Consider the following 18,998-nt stretch of genomic DNA (forward strand, 5'->3'; position numbering starts at 1 on the left):
TGAACACCTTACTAATGAGGTTTGTCCACTCCTGAGGGTGGCTTTTTAGATCGGTTTCTCAGCCCGTCAGGCCCTGGGGCTCTTGATGTTTTCAGTTTGGAGATAACTCCTTTGATGTCCTCTTTGTTAGTTGGGTCTTCCCAGATTGTGTAAGCTTTCCTCTTTGCTGGCTAGTTTGTGCATGGTGGTAACTGGAAGAGTGTCGTGAAATGGGTCACCCAAGCGGCTTCTCCTATGCAGTTTGCTAGTGCGCCATCAATTTGGGGACCTGTTTTGATTGGGGACCAAAATTTGCAGGATTTTTTGCCACTCACTGGCTTTAACATTTCCTCCGAGTCGTGTTGGTATAGGCTAATTCAATAGTTCTTGAGCCACGGCTTATATTTCTTTGTCTCTCCGCAGAGATTGTGGAGGTGGTCAGTATTGTAAAAGTGTCTGGAATCCATTAGTTCTAACCATAGAGCCCCATGCTCCTCCGAGGGGGACCTTGTCTTTTCCTCTGCATCGCTGTGGGCGGATTTATTGCATGTCGCGTTTAAGTCGCCACAAATAATTATGTGTGCTACTTATTGGTCCACATATATTTCATCGATTATTTGTGTCAGCTGTATGCAAATGTTTCTATTTGTAATAGTTTGAGGATTCCAATATATGTTGATGACCGCTATAGGTGTGTTTTACCTTTTTCCTTGAGTGTGGATTGAGGTGTTCCCAATTTGCTAATATTGAGAGATGAAAATGTGACGCTGAAAGCCTTTTTAGGATGTTGATCCCAGATCCTGCGCAGGCGACGAACAGAAGGCCTGATGACGGGCGCCCCTTTGGTCCCTTTAAGGCCGGCAAAATTTCGATGACGAAGCCGTTGAGCGAAGGCTTATCGACCAGCCAGGACTCCTGAAGGCAGAGCATTTCAAAATCACATAAGTCTGGACCACCTATTGTCGTGAGGTGCTGGTGGCCTCTGGTATTCCACGATCCCATCCTTAATGTTGCTTCAGGATTTTCGGCGTGTTGAATTTTTGTTGCGTGTGGCGGCCGTCTTAGGTAGGCGAATTGCTATCTTGCCTAATGGTTTGTAAGTGCTTTTGGGATCCAAGCCCACAGCCCTTTTCTTGAATTAAGGGCAGCACCTTTTTCCGTAGTGGTGTGTGTAAAAAGGTTTAGAACCGTGGTCAGAAGCTTTTCTTTTGGTTTGCACTGGGCCTTATGGAGCCCTCTTTGAGTCCAGCGGTTCTTCCCTCGTCGTGCGTTCCCTTTCTCAGATCTTTGATCCTCAGTCGACTGGAAATTTGTCTTTTCAGCATGTCTTCTTTGTGTTTGGGAATGAGGAGTTCTATAGTTTAAGCCAATGTCCAATGTAGGCTTATTTCCATGTCTGTGGCTTCTGTATAGAATCTCAGTTTTTGATATGTAGCGAGGTTTATGGTTCACAAAGTCCGACTCCCTGTTTCTTCTGTGATTTTCACAGTGGCTTCCCCTTAACTCAGTAAGTAGGTATCCTGCTCTCTGAAGGTCCTTGTCTACTTCTTTAGGTATATCCTTCAGCGAAGAGGCCTTTATATGGAGGTAGGCCTTTGCTTTTCGATCCTTGTGATATGGTTCCACTAATGTGAAGTCATCCGACCTCCGTGCTCTTAGCTTGCGGATTCTACTGAGAAGATTCAGAACGGTTTTCCTGTTCAGAATAACATTGTCGTGGTTGTGGATGTCTTGCTCCAATTTGAAAATACGTGTCTTGATAGTTTGCCTATTAGGTTTGTCATCTAAGACTTTTATTTTATTTTTTTTTCTCTATTGTTTACTCTGTTTCCCGTCTGTGTGGTTGCCCGGGCAAAGAGTATTCGGTCTGATGTTGCTGTTTGTCAACGTTTTTGAACTGGACCTTCTGTAGGTTGGGATTTTGGCATTTGCCTCCTTTCCCGAACTACCTTGCTTGATCGCGGTAGCAACACTTTTCTGCCTCGCTGTTGGCGTTGTGATTTTTCGCTGTCTTGGTGTTTCTTTCGTTATTCTCTGTCTCGGAGAAATTTTTGATGCAGAAGTCCAGTCTGTGAGGTGGCCGAGGTTTTTGCAGTTTTCTTCAAGGGTCCTGAAAGGCCCCTCGAGATTTCCTTTCCTAGTGTTGTGAATGGCAAGCGGGGAGTCTTCAAGATCAAGAAAGTGTTAGAAGGCCTAGGCTGCGGAAATGTGAAAGCCCCCTCCTGCGATGTTTCGTGGATAGGTCTTGAGTTATATCCATTAAGGACTTATCTGCCAGAAAGTCTTTAACTGTTCTTGGTGATTTGTCTAAATAGTCCTGTCTTTGAGGGGATTGGGTCCTCCGATGTATTCCATATCTATGACAGGTAATCGCCACAGATATGCTGCTTCGGAAAATTTTCGGCGTCTGCGTCCTGCCTCGATGACGTCGATACGCTGTCCTCGAGGGTCTCCGTCAAGCCGACGTCACCGGATGTTATAAGTAGGACGCACGAGGCCCGTAGCCTCAGTTCCGTTTTTTCCACGAACGTGTTCGCTTCGGAGATCTCGGCGCGCCTCGACTCTTTGGAGTTTCTGTTCTTTTGGTTATTCGAACCTGTTCGTTTGTGAGAAGTATTATCGGGATGTCTTCCTCTTCTTCCACCGCGCGTCCGGGCTTCAAGAAGTGTGGGGACTGCGGGTCCAAGATGTCGGTGATGGACTCGCACAGCGCCTGCCTCTGGTGCCTCAGGGAGGTCCACAACACGGATGATTGTGTCGACTGCCAGTCGCTTATGTCCAAGGCCTTGCGGGAGCGTAAGAAGAAGCTGTCTGTCGGTAAGGTGTCCAAGCCCCGTAAGTCGAGGTCCACTGGGCTTTCGACGGACGATTCGAGGTTCGTCTCAGGAGGAATGGGCTTCTTCGGTAAGAAAATGGTGGCGATTCTTGAGTCGCAGGGCTCCGGTCTGTCCGCGCCTCCGAGAGGGGTCAGACGTGACCGTACTAGAGACACCGCTCGTACGCCTTCAGGTGGTCAGCACGATTCGCGGGAGAGGTCCCGATCGGACAAGGGGAATCATTCTAGTCCTGCCCGTTCCAGGTCCCGGTCCTCGACGCCCTTGAAGAAGACATCGACGCATGCGGCGCCGAGGTCGTCGACGGACTCTCTCGAGGCCCCGCCTCTGAGGAAGTCATCGTCGACGCCTAGGCTGTCTAGACACGCTCAGGGCTCCGGCCTCGAGGCCTGTGTCGAAGACGTCGATGCTGTCGGCACCACTGTCGATGCCGATTCCGTCGACGCCTTTTGAGGCGGTTGTGTCGGAGGATGCCCGTGGCACGGTGGATCCCCCCTAGGAAGGCTCTGGCCAAGGTAAACCATGTCTTTCTCCCATATTCTATGGCCACTTTCCAGCCTCTGGATTATATTTCTGAGGTGGAAGAGGGTTCTGAAGATGGGTTGGTTCCTGACACGGTTCCTGATGAGATTAATTCTGGTCATAGCGAGATGGAGGACCTGCGTCAGTCACTGCACGACGCCAGCGGTCTGGACACCTCTCCGGAGGTGGAGTTCTGTAGGCCTGAGCCTGGCACCCATGCCGAGTAATCGTACCGGCGCCTTATGTCGAGGGTCACGGACTACTTGGGGTGGTCGGCGCCCCAGTTGATTTTGTGCAGGATGACCTGACGGATATCCTCGACCAAGGTCCACCCACTGACCCGGTACTGCCATTCCATATGGCCTTGCATAGAAGGGTGGCAGTGGCTTGGACTGCCCCGGAGAGTCTCCCGGCAGTGAACAAGTCTTTGCCACGAAAATACCGTCCAGCCAGTAGCGGCCCCTGTTACTTGACCATGCACCCCACTCCGGAGAGTTTGGTGGTGCAGGCGGCTACGGCCACAGCAAAGCAGGCGTCGTATCCTACCATCCCTCCTGATGGGGATGACAAGCGTTTTGATGGTTGGGCGAATAAAGTGTTTTCTTCAGGGGGTATGGCGCTTCAGGCGGCCAACTCTGTATGTGCTTTGTCACGTTTCATGCACACTCTGTGGAACTGTATTTCCTTAGCGGCTGAACATATTCCCGAAGTGGACGAACGGGATGGTTTTCTTGCTATTATACAGGATGGCAAGGATGCCATGAGCAAGTCTGTTCAGTCGGGTCTGGACATGGCAGATTTTGTCAGCCGGTCCATGGCGGCGAGCACCGTGATACGCAGATTTGCGTGGTTGCGGAAGTCGGGGTTTGCTCCTGATGTGCAGGCCCAGCTCCTCAACATGCCCTTTGATGGTGAACATCTTTTTGGCACCAAGACTGACGAGAGCCTTGAGAGGTTGCAGACCTCGAAAGCTGCAGCGAAGTCCTTGAGCGCTGCAGTTGGCCAACCTCCGCCTTTTCGTCCTAGGGGACAGCAATGGAGGGGAGGTTCCTTTTTGTTATTACTCGTCCTTTAGTAAAGCGAGAGGAGCTGCAAGTCAAAGGGGCCACAGTAGGAGTGCCAGAGGTGGAAAACAAGGTACTCGGGCAATGCTGCAGCCGCTACTACTCATTGATGAGGCCATGTCCCATGGTTCGCCGGTTGGGGGGGAAGTCTGGCGCAGCATCTTGTAAAATGGTGTGCCATTACTTCAGATGTGTGGGTTCTGGAGATCACAGCCCACGGCTACTGTCTTCCCTTTCGGCCGAGGCCTCACGACAATCCACCAGGGAATCTCTCTTTGAAGAGTCCGGATCCGCTCCTTGCGCAGGAAATACAAAGCCTGCTGGAGAAAGGCGCCATGCAACTGGTGCCTGTAGCGGAGAGGAACACGGGATGGTATTTCCCTTATTTTTTGATTTCGAAGAAAGACTGGGATTGAGACCCATCATGGACTTGTGCGGTTTGAACAAACTCCTCAGGAAGGACAAGTTCAAGATGGTTACTCTCTCTCAAGTCCTCCAGGCCCTTCAACTTCAGGACTGGTTGGTGTCTCTCGACCTCAAGGACGCTTACTTTCATGTGCCGATCCATCCCAAGCACAAGAAGTACCCGAGGTTCGCGGTTGAGGACTCACACTTTGTTTCGGGTCCTGCCGTTCGGATTGACCTCCGCCCCGAGGGTTTTCAGCAAGCTCATGGTGGTAGTGGCAGCGCATCTCGGGCAAGGGGGATGCACGTATACCCCTATCTGGGCGATTGGTTGATCAGGGCGAGCTCTCCCGAGCAAGTCCTCGCTCATCTGTCCGTCACCTGCCACTCCCTCCACAGGCTGGGCTTCTCCCTCAATTTAATGAAGTCCCACTTGACGCCAACTCAGCGGCTCCAGTACATCGGAGCAGTGCTCGACACTTCCCTGGGGCAGTGTTTTCCTCCCCAGGTGAGGGCTCTTCACATTCAGCAGATGGTACACAAGTTTCGACATGCCCAGAGTCTCCCAGCGTTTGAGTTCTTGAGGCTGCTCGGTCTCATGGCATCCTGCATTCTTCTGATGCCAGAGGCTCGACTGCGGATGAGATCTTTGCAGTGGGCCCTCAAGATGCAGTGGTCACAGTCCTCTGGCAGGATGTCGGACCCCGTTCAGGTGTGGCCCTCGGTCACCCAGGACCTTCTGTGGTGGGCTGAAAAAACAATCTGATGAGAGGGACTCCATTTTGGCTGCCTTGGCCAGAGGTGACGATCGTGACGGACGCTTCCTTCACGGGATGGGGAGCTCATGCCAACGAGTTGACAGTCAGCGGCCGTTGGTCTCCGTCGGAGTCCAGACTCCATATCAATCTGTTGGAGCTGAGGGCCGTCGGGCTGCTGTGCGAGGAAAGAATGTCCTGATCCTGACGGTCAACACAGTGGCCATGCACCACCTCCATTAAGAAGGGGGGGGGCAGGGTCACTTCCTCTGTGCAGGGAGGCGATGCAGCTCTGGTTCTGGGCCATCCAGCAGGAAATGTCGGTCTCAGCAGTTCATCTGGCCGGAGACGAAAACGAGACGGCGGACGCTCTGAGCAGGCAGAGCGCGATCTTTCACGAGTGGGAGCTGGTTCAGGACATTCTCCTGGAGATCTTCGCCCTTTGGGGGACCCCTTGAGTGGATCTCTTCGTCTCCAGTGTCAACTGGAAGTGCGAAAGGTGCTGCTCGCGGGAATTTCCTCCAAGAGGAGCCTTAGGGGACGTGTTCGTGGTGGACTGGTCCTTCCCACTGCTGTACGTGTTTTCTCCAGTCCCTGTCATCCTGCAAGTCCTGCGGAGGTTCGGTTCCCGGATGATCCTCATTGCTCCGGCATGGGCCCGGAGGACGTGGTACCCGGACCTTCTCGACTTGTCCGTCTGCCCTCCACGTCGTCTTCCCTACCGAGACGATCTGCTCTCACGGGAGGGGGGGGGGGGGTCAGGTTCTCCATCCAGAGGTCGGATCCCTCAACCTTCACGCTTGGCTTCTGAAAGGTTGAGGTATAAGGATTGGGACCTCCCTGAAGAGGTGATGGAGGTGTTGCTTTCGGCCAGACGGCCGGCAACAAAGTCCCTGTACCGTTGGAGAAAGTTCTGCGACTGGTGCAGGGTTCAGAATGTGGAACCTTTTTCATGTGACATTCCTGTAGTTCTGTCTTTTTTGCTTGGCCCACAGGGACCTGCAAGTGGGTACCATCAAAGGTTACATGGCGGCGCTGTCTCTATTTAAGTGCTCGTCTGAGGAGTGTTCTTATTTTAAGATTCCTTTAATTTCTCAGTTTCTGAAAGGGCTCACTGATTTGTTCCTTCCGTCACCTTTCCAGGTGCCCGGCTGGGATCTGAACCTTGTTCTCAAGTTCCTAATGGGTGCTCCATTTGAGCCTTTGCATTCTTGTCCTTTGAGACTGTTGACCATTAAACTGTATTTTCAGTTGCGGTCACTTCCGCTCGCAGCATGAGTGAGTTACGCATCCGAAGGTAAGCTATCTGTTTCCCTCTATTACTTGTCACACTCAGAATATCCCGGTTCACGTTACTAGCTCTGAAGAGATTTGCTGACTGTGTTAGTGTGCTCGTTTCTGATGTACACTTTTCGAGTTGGTGTGCAGTTACCCCTAAACTTCATGCATTTCTCCACATGTGTGGCTTACTTGATGTCTCTACCTCCGTTACTCGTTACGGTTTGCATGTATGGGCCTTCATTTGTTACTGCACTTATATCGCCCCTAATTTGGTACTTTTGCCGCCCGTTTACTTTTCTACTTGATTGTTCTACTATGGACTGTTAGCCATCTGGCTTTCCTAAATGGATGGTCTTTTGATCTTACCCCCACGGATATCCTAGCAATCTGTGGCATTCGGCTACCCATTGCTTTTTGACTGGATTTCTTTTCTGTGTCTCGGCTCTTGTATCAGCAAGGTTAGTGACTTTGACTCTTTTCACTTTGATAATGGATTTCTTACAAACTGAAGAGTTCTACTGAAAAATCTTGTTTCTTTTACTACTCCACAGAGACTGTGCTATGACTTAATGGTTATGAATATGAAAAATGAAGTCTATCCCCTGAAGATGGTTCTTTGAACCGAAACGCGTCGGCCTCATTTGTTATATCTAAATATGAGACTTCATTTGTAAATTGTTGAATGGTTGAACCTATGCATTTAGAGCTTTGTAAACTGTAAACTGCTATACAGATTTGCAATTGTGCTGCTCTATACAAGCTGTTTTCTATCTATGCCGTTTGTTCCTACTTGTGTTATATGGAACACCCACAAGTGCTCTCTTCATATGTAAATAGAGTACACTGAACGTACTACTTTTTGTTTATTCATGTACGATTTATTGGATTAAGAGGATTAAAATCCAAAAGTTAACTCTAATGTCTTGGTTCTGATTGTTCCATTCATTTTACACCTGTGTTTACAATTTATCCTTATTAACACCGTTAAATTGTGTAATGACATTTTCTTTTGGATACTAGAGAAACTTAGGCGGTGCTTGTACACCGTAGAATTTACGCCCTGTTGGCGCCAAATGTTTAAATGAATTTTGATTTAAAATAGAGGGTACTTATTGTCCCTGTTGAGTGCATCTGGGCTTGCTGGGTAACAATACACAGCTTTGGATTTGTTTGGTTTTCTCTGTCCCAAGTGGCCTTGTGACGACAGCCCGATTGCACCAGAAGTCTTTGTATAACATTTGCACACTATTTCTTGTTGATACATTCTTATTCATAATCCTTCCACTCTCAAACCTTTATTTAACTTGTCTGTGCACCCCTATACTTCTCTCTTTTGAGTTACAGGCACTTTCAGTTAAGCCACCCTTCACTGTGTTTCATAAGGACAGGTTTGTCCTTAGAGTTTGTCCTTCTTTTCTTCCGAAGGTGGTGTCAGACTTTCATTTAAGCCAGAAGGTTATTCTTCTGGCATGTTATCCTCCTCCACATCCTGGTAAGGAAGAGGAGAGGCTCCATAGGATGGATCCTAGGAAAGCTGTAAGTTTCTACATTTCACACATGTCCCGGGTCAGAGTGGACGATCAGCTCTTTATTGGTTACGCCGGTAGGCGTTTGGGACAAGCTGTTACAAAGCAGTCTTTGTCTCGATGGATTATCTTGGCAATTTCTGAATGATACCGCTTGGCGGGTAAGAACCCTCCGGTAGGCTTAAGGGCCCATTCTACTAGGGGTATGGCTGCCTCTACTGCCCTGCAGAGGGGTGTTCCTATTCGTAACATCTGTGATGCAGCCACCTGGGCTTCGACCCATACTTTTGTACGTCACTACTCCCTTCATTCTATCCATGGGCAGGATCTGGCCTTTGGCAAGGCAGTCCTCTACTCTGCAATTTGATTGGGCATTCTAAATTTGTATATTTTACATTTTTTTTTGTTCCCCACCTCCTTACGTTGGTACTGCTTTGGGAGTCTGTCATAGAGTTGGAATACGTCAGAGGACCCAATCCCCTCGAAGAACAAGTTACTCTCTTACCTGGTAACGTTCTTTCGATAGGATGGTCCGACAACGTATTCCATATCGCTCCCTCCCTGCCTACCCCGCTGCAGAATTTCTTATGCGATTGCAGCTTACGTTTCCACAAGGCTTTCTGTGGTCATACTGGCAGACAATTGGTGCCACACGTTCTGGGAAAAAACTACAACTGAGGCTACGGGCGTCGTGCGTCCTACTTATAACATCCGGTGACGTCGGCTCGACGGAGGCCCTCGAGGACAGTGTATCGACGTCATGGAGGCAGGACGCAGACGCCGAAAATTTTCCGAAGCAGCACAGCTATGGTGATTACCTGTCATAGATATGGAATACGTCGTCGGACCATCCCATCGAAAGAACGTTACCAGGTAAGAGAGTAACTTGTTCTTCTCATTGTTTCTTGCGGCTTTAGTGTTTTTGTCTCGGTTGAGTCCTTTTGTGATTTCCTAAACTGAGGTTTTGGTGGGACGTTTTGTTCTGTGAATACTTTTTTCATGTTAAATTTTGTCGACAGCTGAAAGGAGAAGTATGACTTGTCGTTTGCCACCAGCACTTACTTTGGCCTTTATTTTTAGATTTTCAAGATTGAGAAGTTGTTTCAATATTCAGGTTTTACTTAAGCTGTGCGGCTTTCTGGCACTTTTGTGCATCCTCTGCGTTTTTGAAGTTCTGTTTTAATGGACTGTTGAAGGTACGTGGTATTTGATTTAAGTCCAAGACAGGCGTTTCACGTTGAGCTGGACAGGTTATGCTCTTTTGTTCCTGGTTACAGCTTGTAGGTTGGATTTCTTGTTTGGTGGGTTTCGCCGGGTGGGGTTTCGCTGGGCTAGTTTGCGTGTCCGCCTCAGTTTTTCTTATACATTCGGGTGAGGATGGGCCGCAAGTTTTTTCTTCAATTTGAGGAGGACCACCTCTGTTCTCCAACGCTGCTTGTTGTTCGATTGCTTTTTGCTCCATTGCTGTGATGTACCACTCGAGAAATAGGAGTTTCGTATGCATCATTGCTTTGATGGTTGTGTGATCTTTCAGTCTGTCATTTAAAGACTCCTATAGTTTGCTGAAGGGGGCCAGCGCAATCGTCACTGCCGACATAATAGTCAAGAGGTCAGGTTTCTTAGACAGTGTTTCTTTTAGGGTGTTAGATGGTAATTCGCTCAGTCTTCTATTTCTGGATGGGGTGCATGCCGGCGTCGCCAATTGGATATTCCCAGAGGGAAGGTTATTAAGTGTTTTGTATGAATTGCTTTGGTCCTGAATCGGTTTTAGAGTGACATTTCCTTTGTCCGTTTGTAGACTTTGGAGGGCTTGATCTTTGAGGACGTCAGATTTAGATGGCCTAGTGCGAAGTATGGCGTCAGTCTCTGCCAAGGAACCCCGATTTGGGCCATACCGCGACTCTTAGAGCCAATCAGAAACCGGAACCAAGATTTCTGAAGGGGAAGGCTCCATTGCATTAAAACGGCTTTGAGGAGAGACTGGTCTCGACGCAATGGTTAGAGGAAAACAGTTTGTATGTGGGTCATCATAGTTAATTTGTTCCTTTTGGAGGTCTCTGTCTTGCATCTCTTTCTGAGAGGGCCCAGATCGCTCCAAGTTGTCATACATATAAGGGCTGGTGTTATGAGATTGGTATTCAGTGGAGATAGTGATGACACAGGTATGGAGGTTTGTGTTTTGGCTATAAAAGGTTCTTCTGTTTTTCAGGCTTTTTGTTGCTGGTTGTTTTTCCTCAAGCATTTCTGCATCTGATAATTCGGCTGATAGGTCAAGTTTACGTTTGTACTGCTTCTTAAAGAAGTCTTTTAAAGCATTGGATAGCAATGGCTTCAGCAAACTTTTCTTGCACGTATCGACTTTTTTTTTCTTTTTTTCTTCTGATTGTTTGTGAATTCACCCCTCGCATGCTTTTCTGGTTGTGACAGACGCTGTGACATTTCATTTCCCCTTTTCTTTGATGTTACTTTTTTCTGAAGATTAGTCAGTGGTTTTTTATTCTTGACTCGCATCTTGCGAGACGAAAATGGTGGGCATTTCTGCATGGTGTTTTTTTTTATTTTTTCTATTTTATTTTTTTGCCACGGTTTCAAGTGAAGGGTCCAGTGAGGTAATTTCTGTATCTGTTTCATCTCTTGTAATCTTGATTTCATTTACGTCTAGGAGGGACTGGTCCGACACCCCCAGGTTTTCTGCCCAGCTAGAAGAGCCTCCTACACTGTCCGCGTGTACTTCAACTACGACGTTCACGTAGGCTTTCCCAGCCGCATCACCTCCCTGTTTCGAGCCGTCTGTTTCGTTAGTTGGAAAAGCTGAAGACCCGTTGGGGATCAGGGAGATAGGAAGAGCGTCCCCCGCTACGTCTCTTCCCAGAACACTAAGCTCCTTGAGGACTCCACGAGTCACTAGGTTTGCTCATTCCTCCCGGTTTTGCTCCGGACCAATGTCTCCATTGGTCCAGACCGTAATTTCTTCTGCGTCGCTGTCTTTGGCCGGGGGCCCACATCTTGCGCCCCTCCCCGTTGTGGGTACCTTTTGTAGACCGTCCTCTGACCGCCCGCGCCGTGCCGCAGCTCAAGAGTAAGGAGCCGGGGGTGGGGGTGAGGGCTCTGGTCCAGGTGTGGCTAAAGAGCCCATGGGTTCCCGGGGATCCGAAAGTACAAAAGGCCATTGTGACTGGTCATTTGTATTGTCCATGGACTTTTCGTCCAGTTCAGTGTTTTTCCACAACGATGTAGATAATTCTTCCAGAGTGTCTGGGTGGTGTTGTAAATTCACTGTTTCCAGGAGGGCCGAGGCAGAACGAAGTCTGCTCGGCGCCAATGTCAGAGGCGCCTTTCCCTCGCGACGGGGACGGAAACTCCTGAGGCGCCAATCTTTAGTCTTCATCTTGATTGTAACTAGCCGACATATTTCCTGGTATGGAAGTGAGAGTAGCGTCAATTTCCATTTACTTCCAGTGACTGCCAAGGACTGCAATCACCTCTGCGGTCAGCTCCGCGGCCGTCGGAAAGCTTTTGTGGCTCTTCCCACAAACAGTAGAGAGCAGCAACAGACTCGCAAAAAACATAGCACGACTGCCGAGGACTTCAGTCACCTCTGCGGTCAGCTACAAATGAGTAACGGCAGCTGACAGATATTTAAAGCAGCTGATGAAGTGAGCCAGCCTAAAACGACTTGAGTGTTCAGAGAGAATTTCCTTCCCAAGAATTATTTTAAAATGAGTGGAAATTGTGCCTTCTACAGCACAAAGTTCAGTACAAATTGGATTTTAAATCTTTTCCGCAACAGGAACCCTATGCAATCTTTCAATACTTTACATGCCAGATTACAAACTGTGCTCATGAGCATTTCACTGCAGCAAATCATGGGTGTCCCTTATGTGCCACATAGAAACAATTGTTGCTTGGGGGACACATCATCTATATTTGTCCCATTTCCTCACTGAATCTGAGCATGATAAAGTTGCCACTGGAGAAAAGTTACCACATTGGCACGAATGTCAGTAGAATGTATAACATCTTAAAATATTAAAGGGTTGGAAGAGCTGGATCTCAAACTGCTACTATTTAAATTTTGTTGGCTTAAGTTTACGATTTGCAATGATCATACTAGGTAACCCTGTTAAGTACTTTCTTTGAAGGAAGAGTGCAAATGATGCCGCACTTTCAACGTTGTTCTAGGCTCCTGAAGCCAAGTGAGCTGGTAGTTTAATAATTGTCGATTCATATCTTTTAAGGTATTGAATAGTTTTCAGGTGTGGCATCCCAGCAATGTCATGTTCCAGGCTGCAGTGATGTTTTTTATGGCATTTTTGTGTATCTTGTTGAGCTCCAAATAATTGTTTTTTTTGTGAATGGTGTCAAATCCATACGGGTGTGGGAGGGGTGCAAAAACTTAAATTGAAGTAGTTCTTTAATGGTAAGGTGAAAGAGTATTGTATTTATTTGGTTGGTAACATTTTCACTCATTACTGTGTTTATATTGCTTTAATACCTACCCTTGTAGATGGTTTAGCTTTTAGTACAGCAGTGCTCCAAGACAATTTTCAGCGATCACCTACTGGAGACTGTGTCTCATTCTCACAAACTGGAAATTGAAGCCACTGCAGCATAGGAGCCTTTTCTTTGACCCGGTGCCCACGCCGTCTGAGCCAATTGCTCTGGAGTGTGCATTATCCATGTTGAGGGACTGTTAGAGGGGCTTGAGGGGGTCTGATTGGCCTGCAGGTCTTATGCTTGATACCCCTGTTACATGGTCGTCTGGTGATGTGCCATATTATGTGGCAACCCAGTGGATTGGTTCTGTCTTTTCCTCGCTTTTGACTGTTTAGAAGTTCAAACGAACAAGCTGTGTTGCACAACTTTCATACCAGTAGGTTAGACTTGCTTAAGATTCTATTTCTTCATATCTGCAAAAACAAAGCAGTGGTCTGTCTAAGGAAGCAATCGACAAATTCCCACCTTCCCTGATTTTTGGCAGATTGAGCAATTTTTATTTGACAAAAGTTTACATTGTGCCCAAAAGGTCACCAATTTCCCTACACTTTGCAAAGAAATATTAAGTATTTCAATTGGGAAATTCAAAAAGCTGAAGGAATCAAAAATATAAATATTGTGGGAAACCCGTCCAGCTAAATTAAACTGCTGACCAAGACACGCTCTGTTAAGATGAATGCATATTTACTTTTTAAAATGAAATTGATATCTCTGTGTTGAGATGGATTTCCAAAATCAGCCCTGCTGGGAGGATTTTGGCAGCCACCCTATTTATGGTAAACGATGAAGATTCTGAGAAGCAGTCTTCACACAAGGTAAGGTAGCTGACCAGTCAAGGCTTAGTCTTAGGAAATGTGTAGTGGTTTAGGGCTTCAATGAGTCCACACAGAGCAACACTAATCATTTCATTTGGACAGTGAGTATATACATACACAGTTAAGTCTTTTGAAATAACTTCTGATTCAACAATAGTGAAAACCAGGAGAATTGCTTCTTTCTCCTAGTCACATTATATTCGCCATAGAGGCTATTTTTGTCCAGTCTCTGGTAACAGCCTTTAAAAGTCCTCGTAGTTCCTCCCAGGGACTTTCCTTGGTTTGGCCAACTATCCAACAGTTCTTCCTTTTTAACACAACATAAACTGCCTGTCTTCCCTGGTCGTCTCCTTTAATAATGAAACAAGGGAGGCTCCTTCCAAGTGTCCTTGGTGTCTTTCACTATTCTTAATAGAACTATCGGCAGAGAGATCTCTCTTGCAACTTCCTTGATTCTAAATGCCTCTCTTCTGATTATTGTGACGAGGGAAATTACTCCAGAGGCACTCTTCACTGTTTTGCTCTTTCTTTCGATTCTTCTGAGGAGGAAGATTATTCTTGAGTTTCTCCTCACGGTTGGTAATCTTGGCCCGGTTACTGAGACGAGGGAGATTACTCCTGATGCACTCTTTACTGGTGGTGTCTTTAACACATACTGGGATGAGGGAGATTGCTCTTGATGCAATCTTCACTTGTAGTATCTTTAACACTGTTACTGTGACGAGGGAGATTACTCCTGGTGCATTTGTCACCCTTTCTCAAGCCCCTACCAGGTCTACTGCAGCTCCTGTTACCTTCTGTTTGCTGGGGCCACATCGCCGGTTCTTCCTGGTGTGTTGGGCTAATGCTGTGAGACTCTTCATTCCCTGCTGTGGCTGCGCACGGTCTCCACCTTCTCGATATCTGAGTCGTTAAAGGACCATGCGGGCCACCTCCCCACGATCATGCCACCGTCGGCCTTTCTCCAACTTCTGCTCAAGTCTGGCCTATCTCTGGCTTTGGAGGATTCCTCCAACCTTTTCACGGCGTCCTCTCGACAGACGACTTTTGTTCCGTCTTCAGGCTTCTCCGGTCCTAGATTTGAACTTCTCGGGCTGACGGGCTTCACGTCGGGTTCCTCTTCGAGGAGTCCTTCGTTGTTTATTATGTCCTGAAGCTGGGTACTCCCCAGTGGAGTACAACTTTCCTTTGTGTCTCTGAAGTACTCTTCATGCCTCCTAAGGGCCACCTCTTCCCAGTACTGCCTGGAGCTGTAAAAGGAGTAGTTTGCATAGCTCCTTTAATATTCTTCCTCTCTGTACTTTCAGAAGATGACTAAATATTGCTTTGTATGTTCTTTTCATTCTTCCTCGTCTTGGGGGAGTCAAATGTTATATAAGGAAAGGAGGGAGTGTTGCAATAACAGACAGTAGTCTTCTCAGATTGGTTCTTGGAAGACCTAGAGGATTGCATGGTCTCAAAAGTAAGGGATTTAGGGAGTTTCGTCACAGAACAGGAGTCCTTGTTCCCATGAGCGGAGTCTCTCCCTGTGAGGTGCCGCATTCAGCCACCCTAAGGGATTGTTGCATAGCTGGCTCTCCTCCCTATCCTCACAGGCAAGGGATCCCCTCTAGGAAGAAGTGACTAGATCCCATGAATTGTCATAACTGATAGAAACATTACAGGCCTTAAACAAGGCTGCATTCTAGGCCAACAATCTTTTATCTTTACATAGCAGATTTGGATAAACTTTGGGAAAGGACAACTTGTCTTCCAGTCTGACTTGGTTCAATCTTGCTGTATTGGCTGTCTTTTTTTGCGGACGACTTGCTCTTTTTCGATTCAATTACCAAAGGTTTGCAGAGAAAATTAAAAGCTTTTACATAGTATGCAGAGCTCAACAACTTGGGTTAATGGATCTAAATCTAAGATAATTATCTTTACCAAGAAACGTGTGCCAAAAATGTCATTGGTCGGTGGGGGATATGAAATTGGAAAAGCTGGATAACCCGATTTATCTAGGTTTTACCTTGTTTCAACACAAATGGTTTGAGAAGATTTGAACAAAGGCTTGGGGATAAGATCAAACCCATATTCGGGCAACTTAAGCGTATTCACTGGAGACTTTGTACATTTTCTCTACTTCCCATGATTAAGTTCTATTCTGGGAAAATTGTGCCAGCGATAACTTATGGCCTCAATATTTCTCTCCTTGATTTAGGCTAATTTCTGAACACTTTTGAAGGCACACTATGGAAAAAAGCCCTAGGCCTTGCATTAACAATACTGAACTGCGGTATACGGCACACATTGGGATTGGTTTCTCTGAAAGCTATTGTACAACAGGGAAAAAACATCTCTGTATACAAAATACATCACCCCCCCTCCCCCACCCCCTGCAAATCTCTCTTCTGGGATCTTATCTCTGTACTGATGTAAAAATTGGTTTTCTCTGTAACAGGGTTTGCAAATTCCCAGGAATTCCTACTAACCGGAATTGGGTCAGACTCAAGAGAATTAGTCTACAATCCAAGTAAAACTAAGAAAAAGCTTCACCAATTGATTGGAGTCTCACTATAAACCAACTACAATCTTATTCTTGTTATATGGAATACTCTGCGTTTGTTTGCGAGCGAGCATTCCAAAATAGTATTATATATAAGATTTAAATTAAATCCGGCACCCACGTTAGAATGTATGGGTCCCAGGTGGGGGGCCCACTATTGAGAGAATTTGCAGACTTTGTAGGATTAAGGGTACGCATGAAACTTTAAAACATCTAATTTATTGACCTGGAACACACAAATGTAGAGCTTTATACTTTAGAAGGTTTACTGATTTTAAGTTCATTTACGGCAATGAATGCATATGAGCGTGATTCATGGTGGGCGAGAACATCTTACTGATATTAGCCTTAATTCAATTTTTAAATATACTTTATGGTATGTTGGAGCAGCAAACAATTGTACAGGAGTAGGATTGTCGCCTGAAGAAGTACACCCTTGATCTCTTAATGGAAACTTGCACGTTAACATTTAAGCAACAGTACCTTTTCGATTGAAGGAGGATTTTTGTTTCTTCTTTTTAAAATATGAATGTATGCTCTGTTGATTTTGCTCATTTATAGCTGCTATTAGCCATATTTCTTACTGATTATTAACCTTTTAAAAATTGTATAAAATGGAAATATGAATTATAGAATTGAAATATGTATGTGATATTCGAAAATTAACTGTGTAATTATCTTGTGTAAGGTTTTAATGTAAACCCAAATCACAATTAAAATGGTATCCTAATTGTACTTCACCATACAGGTGATGTGTGCAATTGTAAAAATACAATAATCCACAAAGGGAGAGATAGTTTGAGTATTGCAAGTACTAGGGACTAGTCAGTTTCCACATAGGAATCAACAAAACGGGCATGGGAAGTAAAGCAGAAGGCTTTACTGATGCCAAAAAGTCAGGACCGGGTGCAAAACAAGCAAAAAGAATCGATGTCCCATATGAATCTATGGGGGTAAAGGTGCAAGCAAAATCTTTCCTAACCGTTTATAATGCACATCTTCTGTCACTCTAAATAGTAGTGAGTTCTTAGTTTATCATTTTAAAAATAGTCTTGATTGGTTACATTTGCAAACCATTGTCAACTTTTTTCAGTTACAAGTGTTAATGTTCATTACAGTATTAATATTGTTTTATCAAAGTGCAAAACGTCAAGTTGAAAGCTACTTGCTAAGCATAAAATGTTACTCGCCCCCTTTGTTCTCAACATACGCAAAGCACACCCTTTCATACTCACCAGTGGTCTATTATCACTAGCCAATAGCTGGTGGCGAGTGCACATTTTGAGGCCTGTTATTTTTGTAATTGAAAACTTACTTTAAAATTGTCAATGCATACTATATACTTCTTTTTTGCTTTATTATGGATTGTGTTAATTTTTTATACTTGCTCATTTATACATTCTATATTTTCTCTCGTTTAAAATGTATTTTTTGTTTGGTTTTCAATATTGTAATGACTATAGATGCATTGCAGAGGTTTGCCACATAAGTGTGCCTAATTTCAGATATGGAGGTTCATTTTTACAATTATGGTAATTATTGCAGGGTTCTCATCTCTTGCGCCTGGCCATTGCTGATCCTATCTCGGATGTCTGTTGATAGGATTTGTAACTGCTTTTCCTAAAAATCATATAATCCCTCCTTTGACTGAAGTTTTAAAGCTTCTTTAGAACTGTAAATAAAGTTGCAATTGTGTTTTCTCTTTAAAAATAAGTGAAAACTCTCACATAACTACTTACTCATGTATTTTCAGTTTATTTACTGGCAAAATACAGCAAATTAACTGTTTGTAGAACTTTCCCAAAATATGTTTGGGGGTACAATTTCGCTTAATGAACTTATTCAGTTTCTGCTGTCCATCCTGGACTACAAACTCTCATTGCTTTATGCTATTTAATCTGCACAGAACTACCAAGTGCTGGTGAATACCCCGTGGACAGAGGGAGGGGACGGTCTCTGCGTGACACCATGCTAAAGGACCCAGATGGTGACCTTCACAAGGGCAGCAAGGGCACTCTTGCACCAGAGGAAGAGTTGAAGAACATCCCTGGATTCAGAACTCCCGAAAGAGGAATGCCCTGGAGGCCTTTTGGCAGGGTATGTGGCATTTCTAAATTGAAAAATATCTCTGAAATGCACATAGGTTGAGTATTGAAGGAGTACATCTGTAGCTGCTCTAAAGTTAGGCTCCACAGAGGGTCCGAAACTGTACGGAACTAGTGGTTGTAGATGTGCTAGACGTTTGGGCAGAATTCAGTTTTTGTGATTTTGTTTTCTAACTGTGTGAATCTGCTAAACTTTTTCGCTGGTTTCCTTGGATTTTTTACTTTTCTTTTCTATTTAGAGGGACTTCTATCGAAGTCTCTCTGCCTCTGCAACTCATTTTGGACGTGCGGCCCTTGGTAGCTCATATTGCTACCTCGGCAGGATTATTTTTAAACACCCAATTGTTTGATCCTAGGTGATTCCTATCAATTGGCGTATTGGGGAGTAGGCTGGTCGCAGCAGTGTGATTTTAGTTTCGACTACACCAAGTCTGTAAACATTTTCTGCTTAAGTAGCCAAATTACCCTATATGGTGGCCATTTTGCTACTAGGGCATCTTGAAGTCCTGAAACCCCACCATTTTGCTTTGGGCCTGTATGTGCCAGGGACAGTCAAAACGACTGTTCTGCTTGCGTAGGCTCTTGTAGAACCCATAAAGTCCTCCCTGTTGAATGCCTTTTCTAGTTTAGACTGAATTGAAGTCATCCAGATTTCCCAATCTACATTGGT

The 18,998-nt window shown here is 45.7% G+C and overlaps 1 protein-coding gene across 2 annotated transcripts in view; it reads left to right on the forward strand.

The window, feature by feature from the left end:
- The window catches only part of HAX1 (HCLS1 associated protein X-1), a 396,934-nt gene that overhangs the window by 145,625 nt on the left and 232,311 nt on the right, over positions 1–18,998 (forward strand). For both annotated transcript variants that reach the window (XM_069651848.1, XM_069651855.1), the window contains exon 3: positions 18,130–18,320. In XM_069651848.1, the coding sequence (XP_069507949.1) occupies positions 18,130–18,320 (191 nt within the window). The remainder of the gene's footprint in view (positions 1–18,129; positions 18,321–18,998) is intronic.

Source organism: Ambystoma mexicanum, chromosome 1p (genome assembly GCF_040938575.1).
Source record: "Ambystoma mexicanum isolate Mex_15411 chromosome 1p, UKY_AmexF1_1, whole genome shotgun sequence".
Taxonomy (NCBI): domain Eukaryota; kingdom Metazoa; phylum Chordata; class Amphibia; order Caudata; family Ambystomatidae; genus Ambystoma; species Ambystoma mexicanum.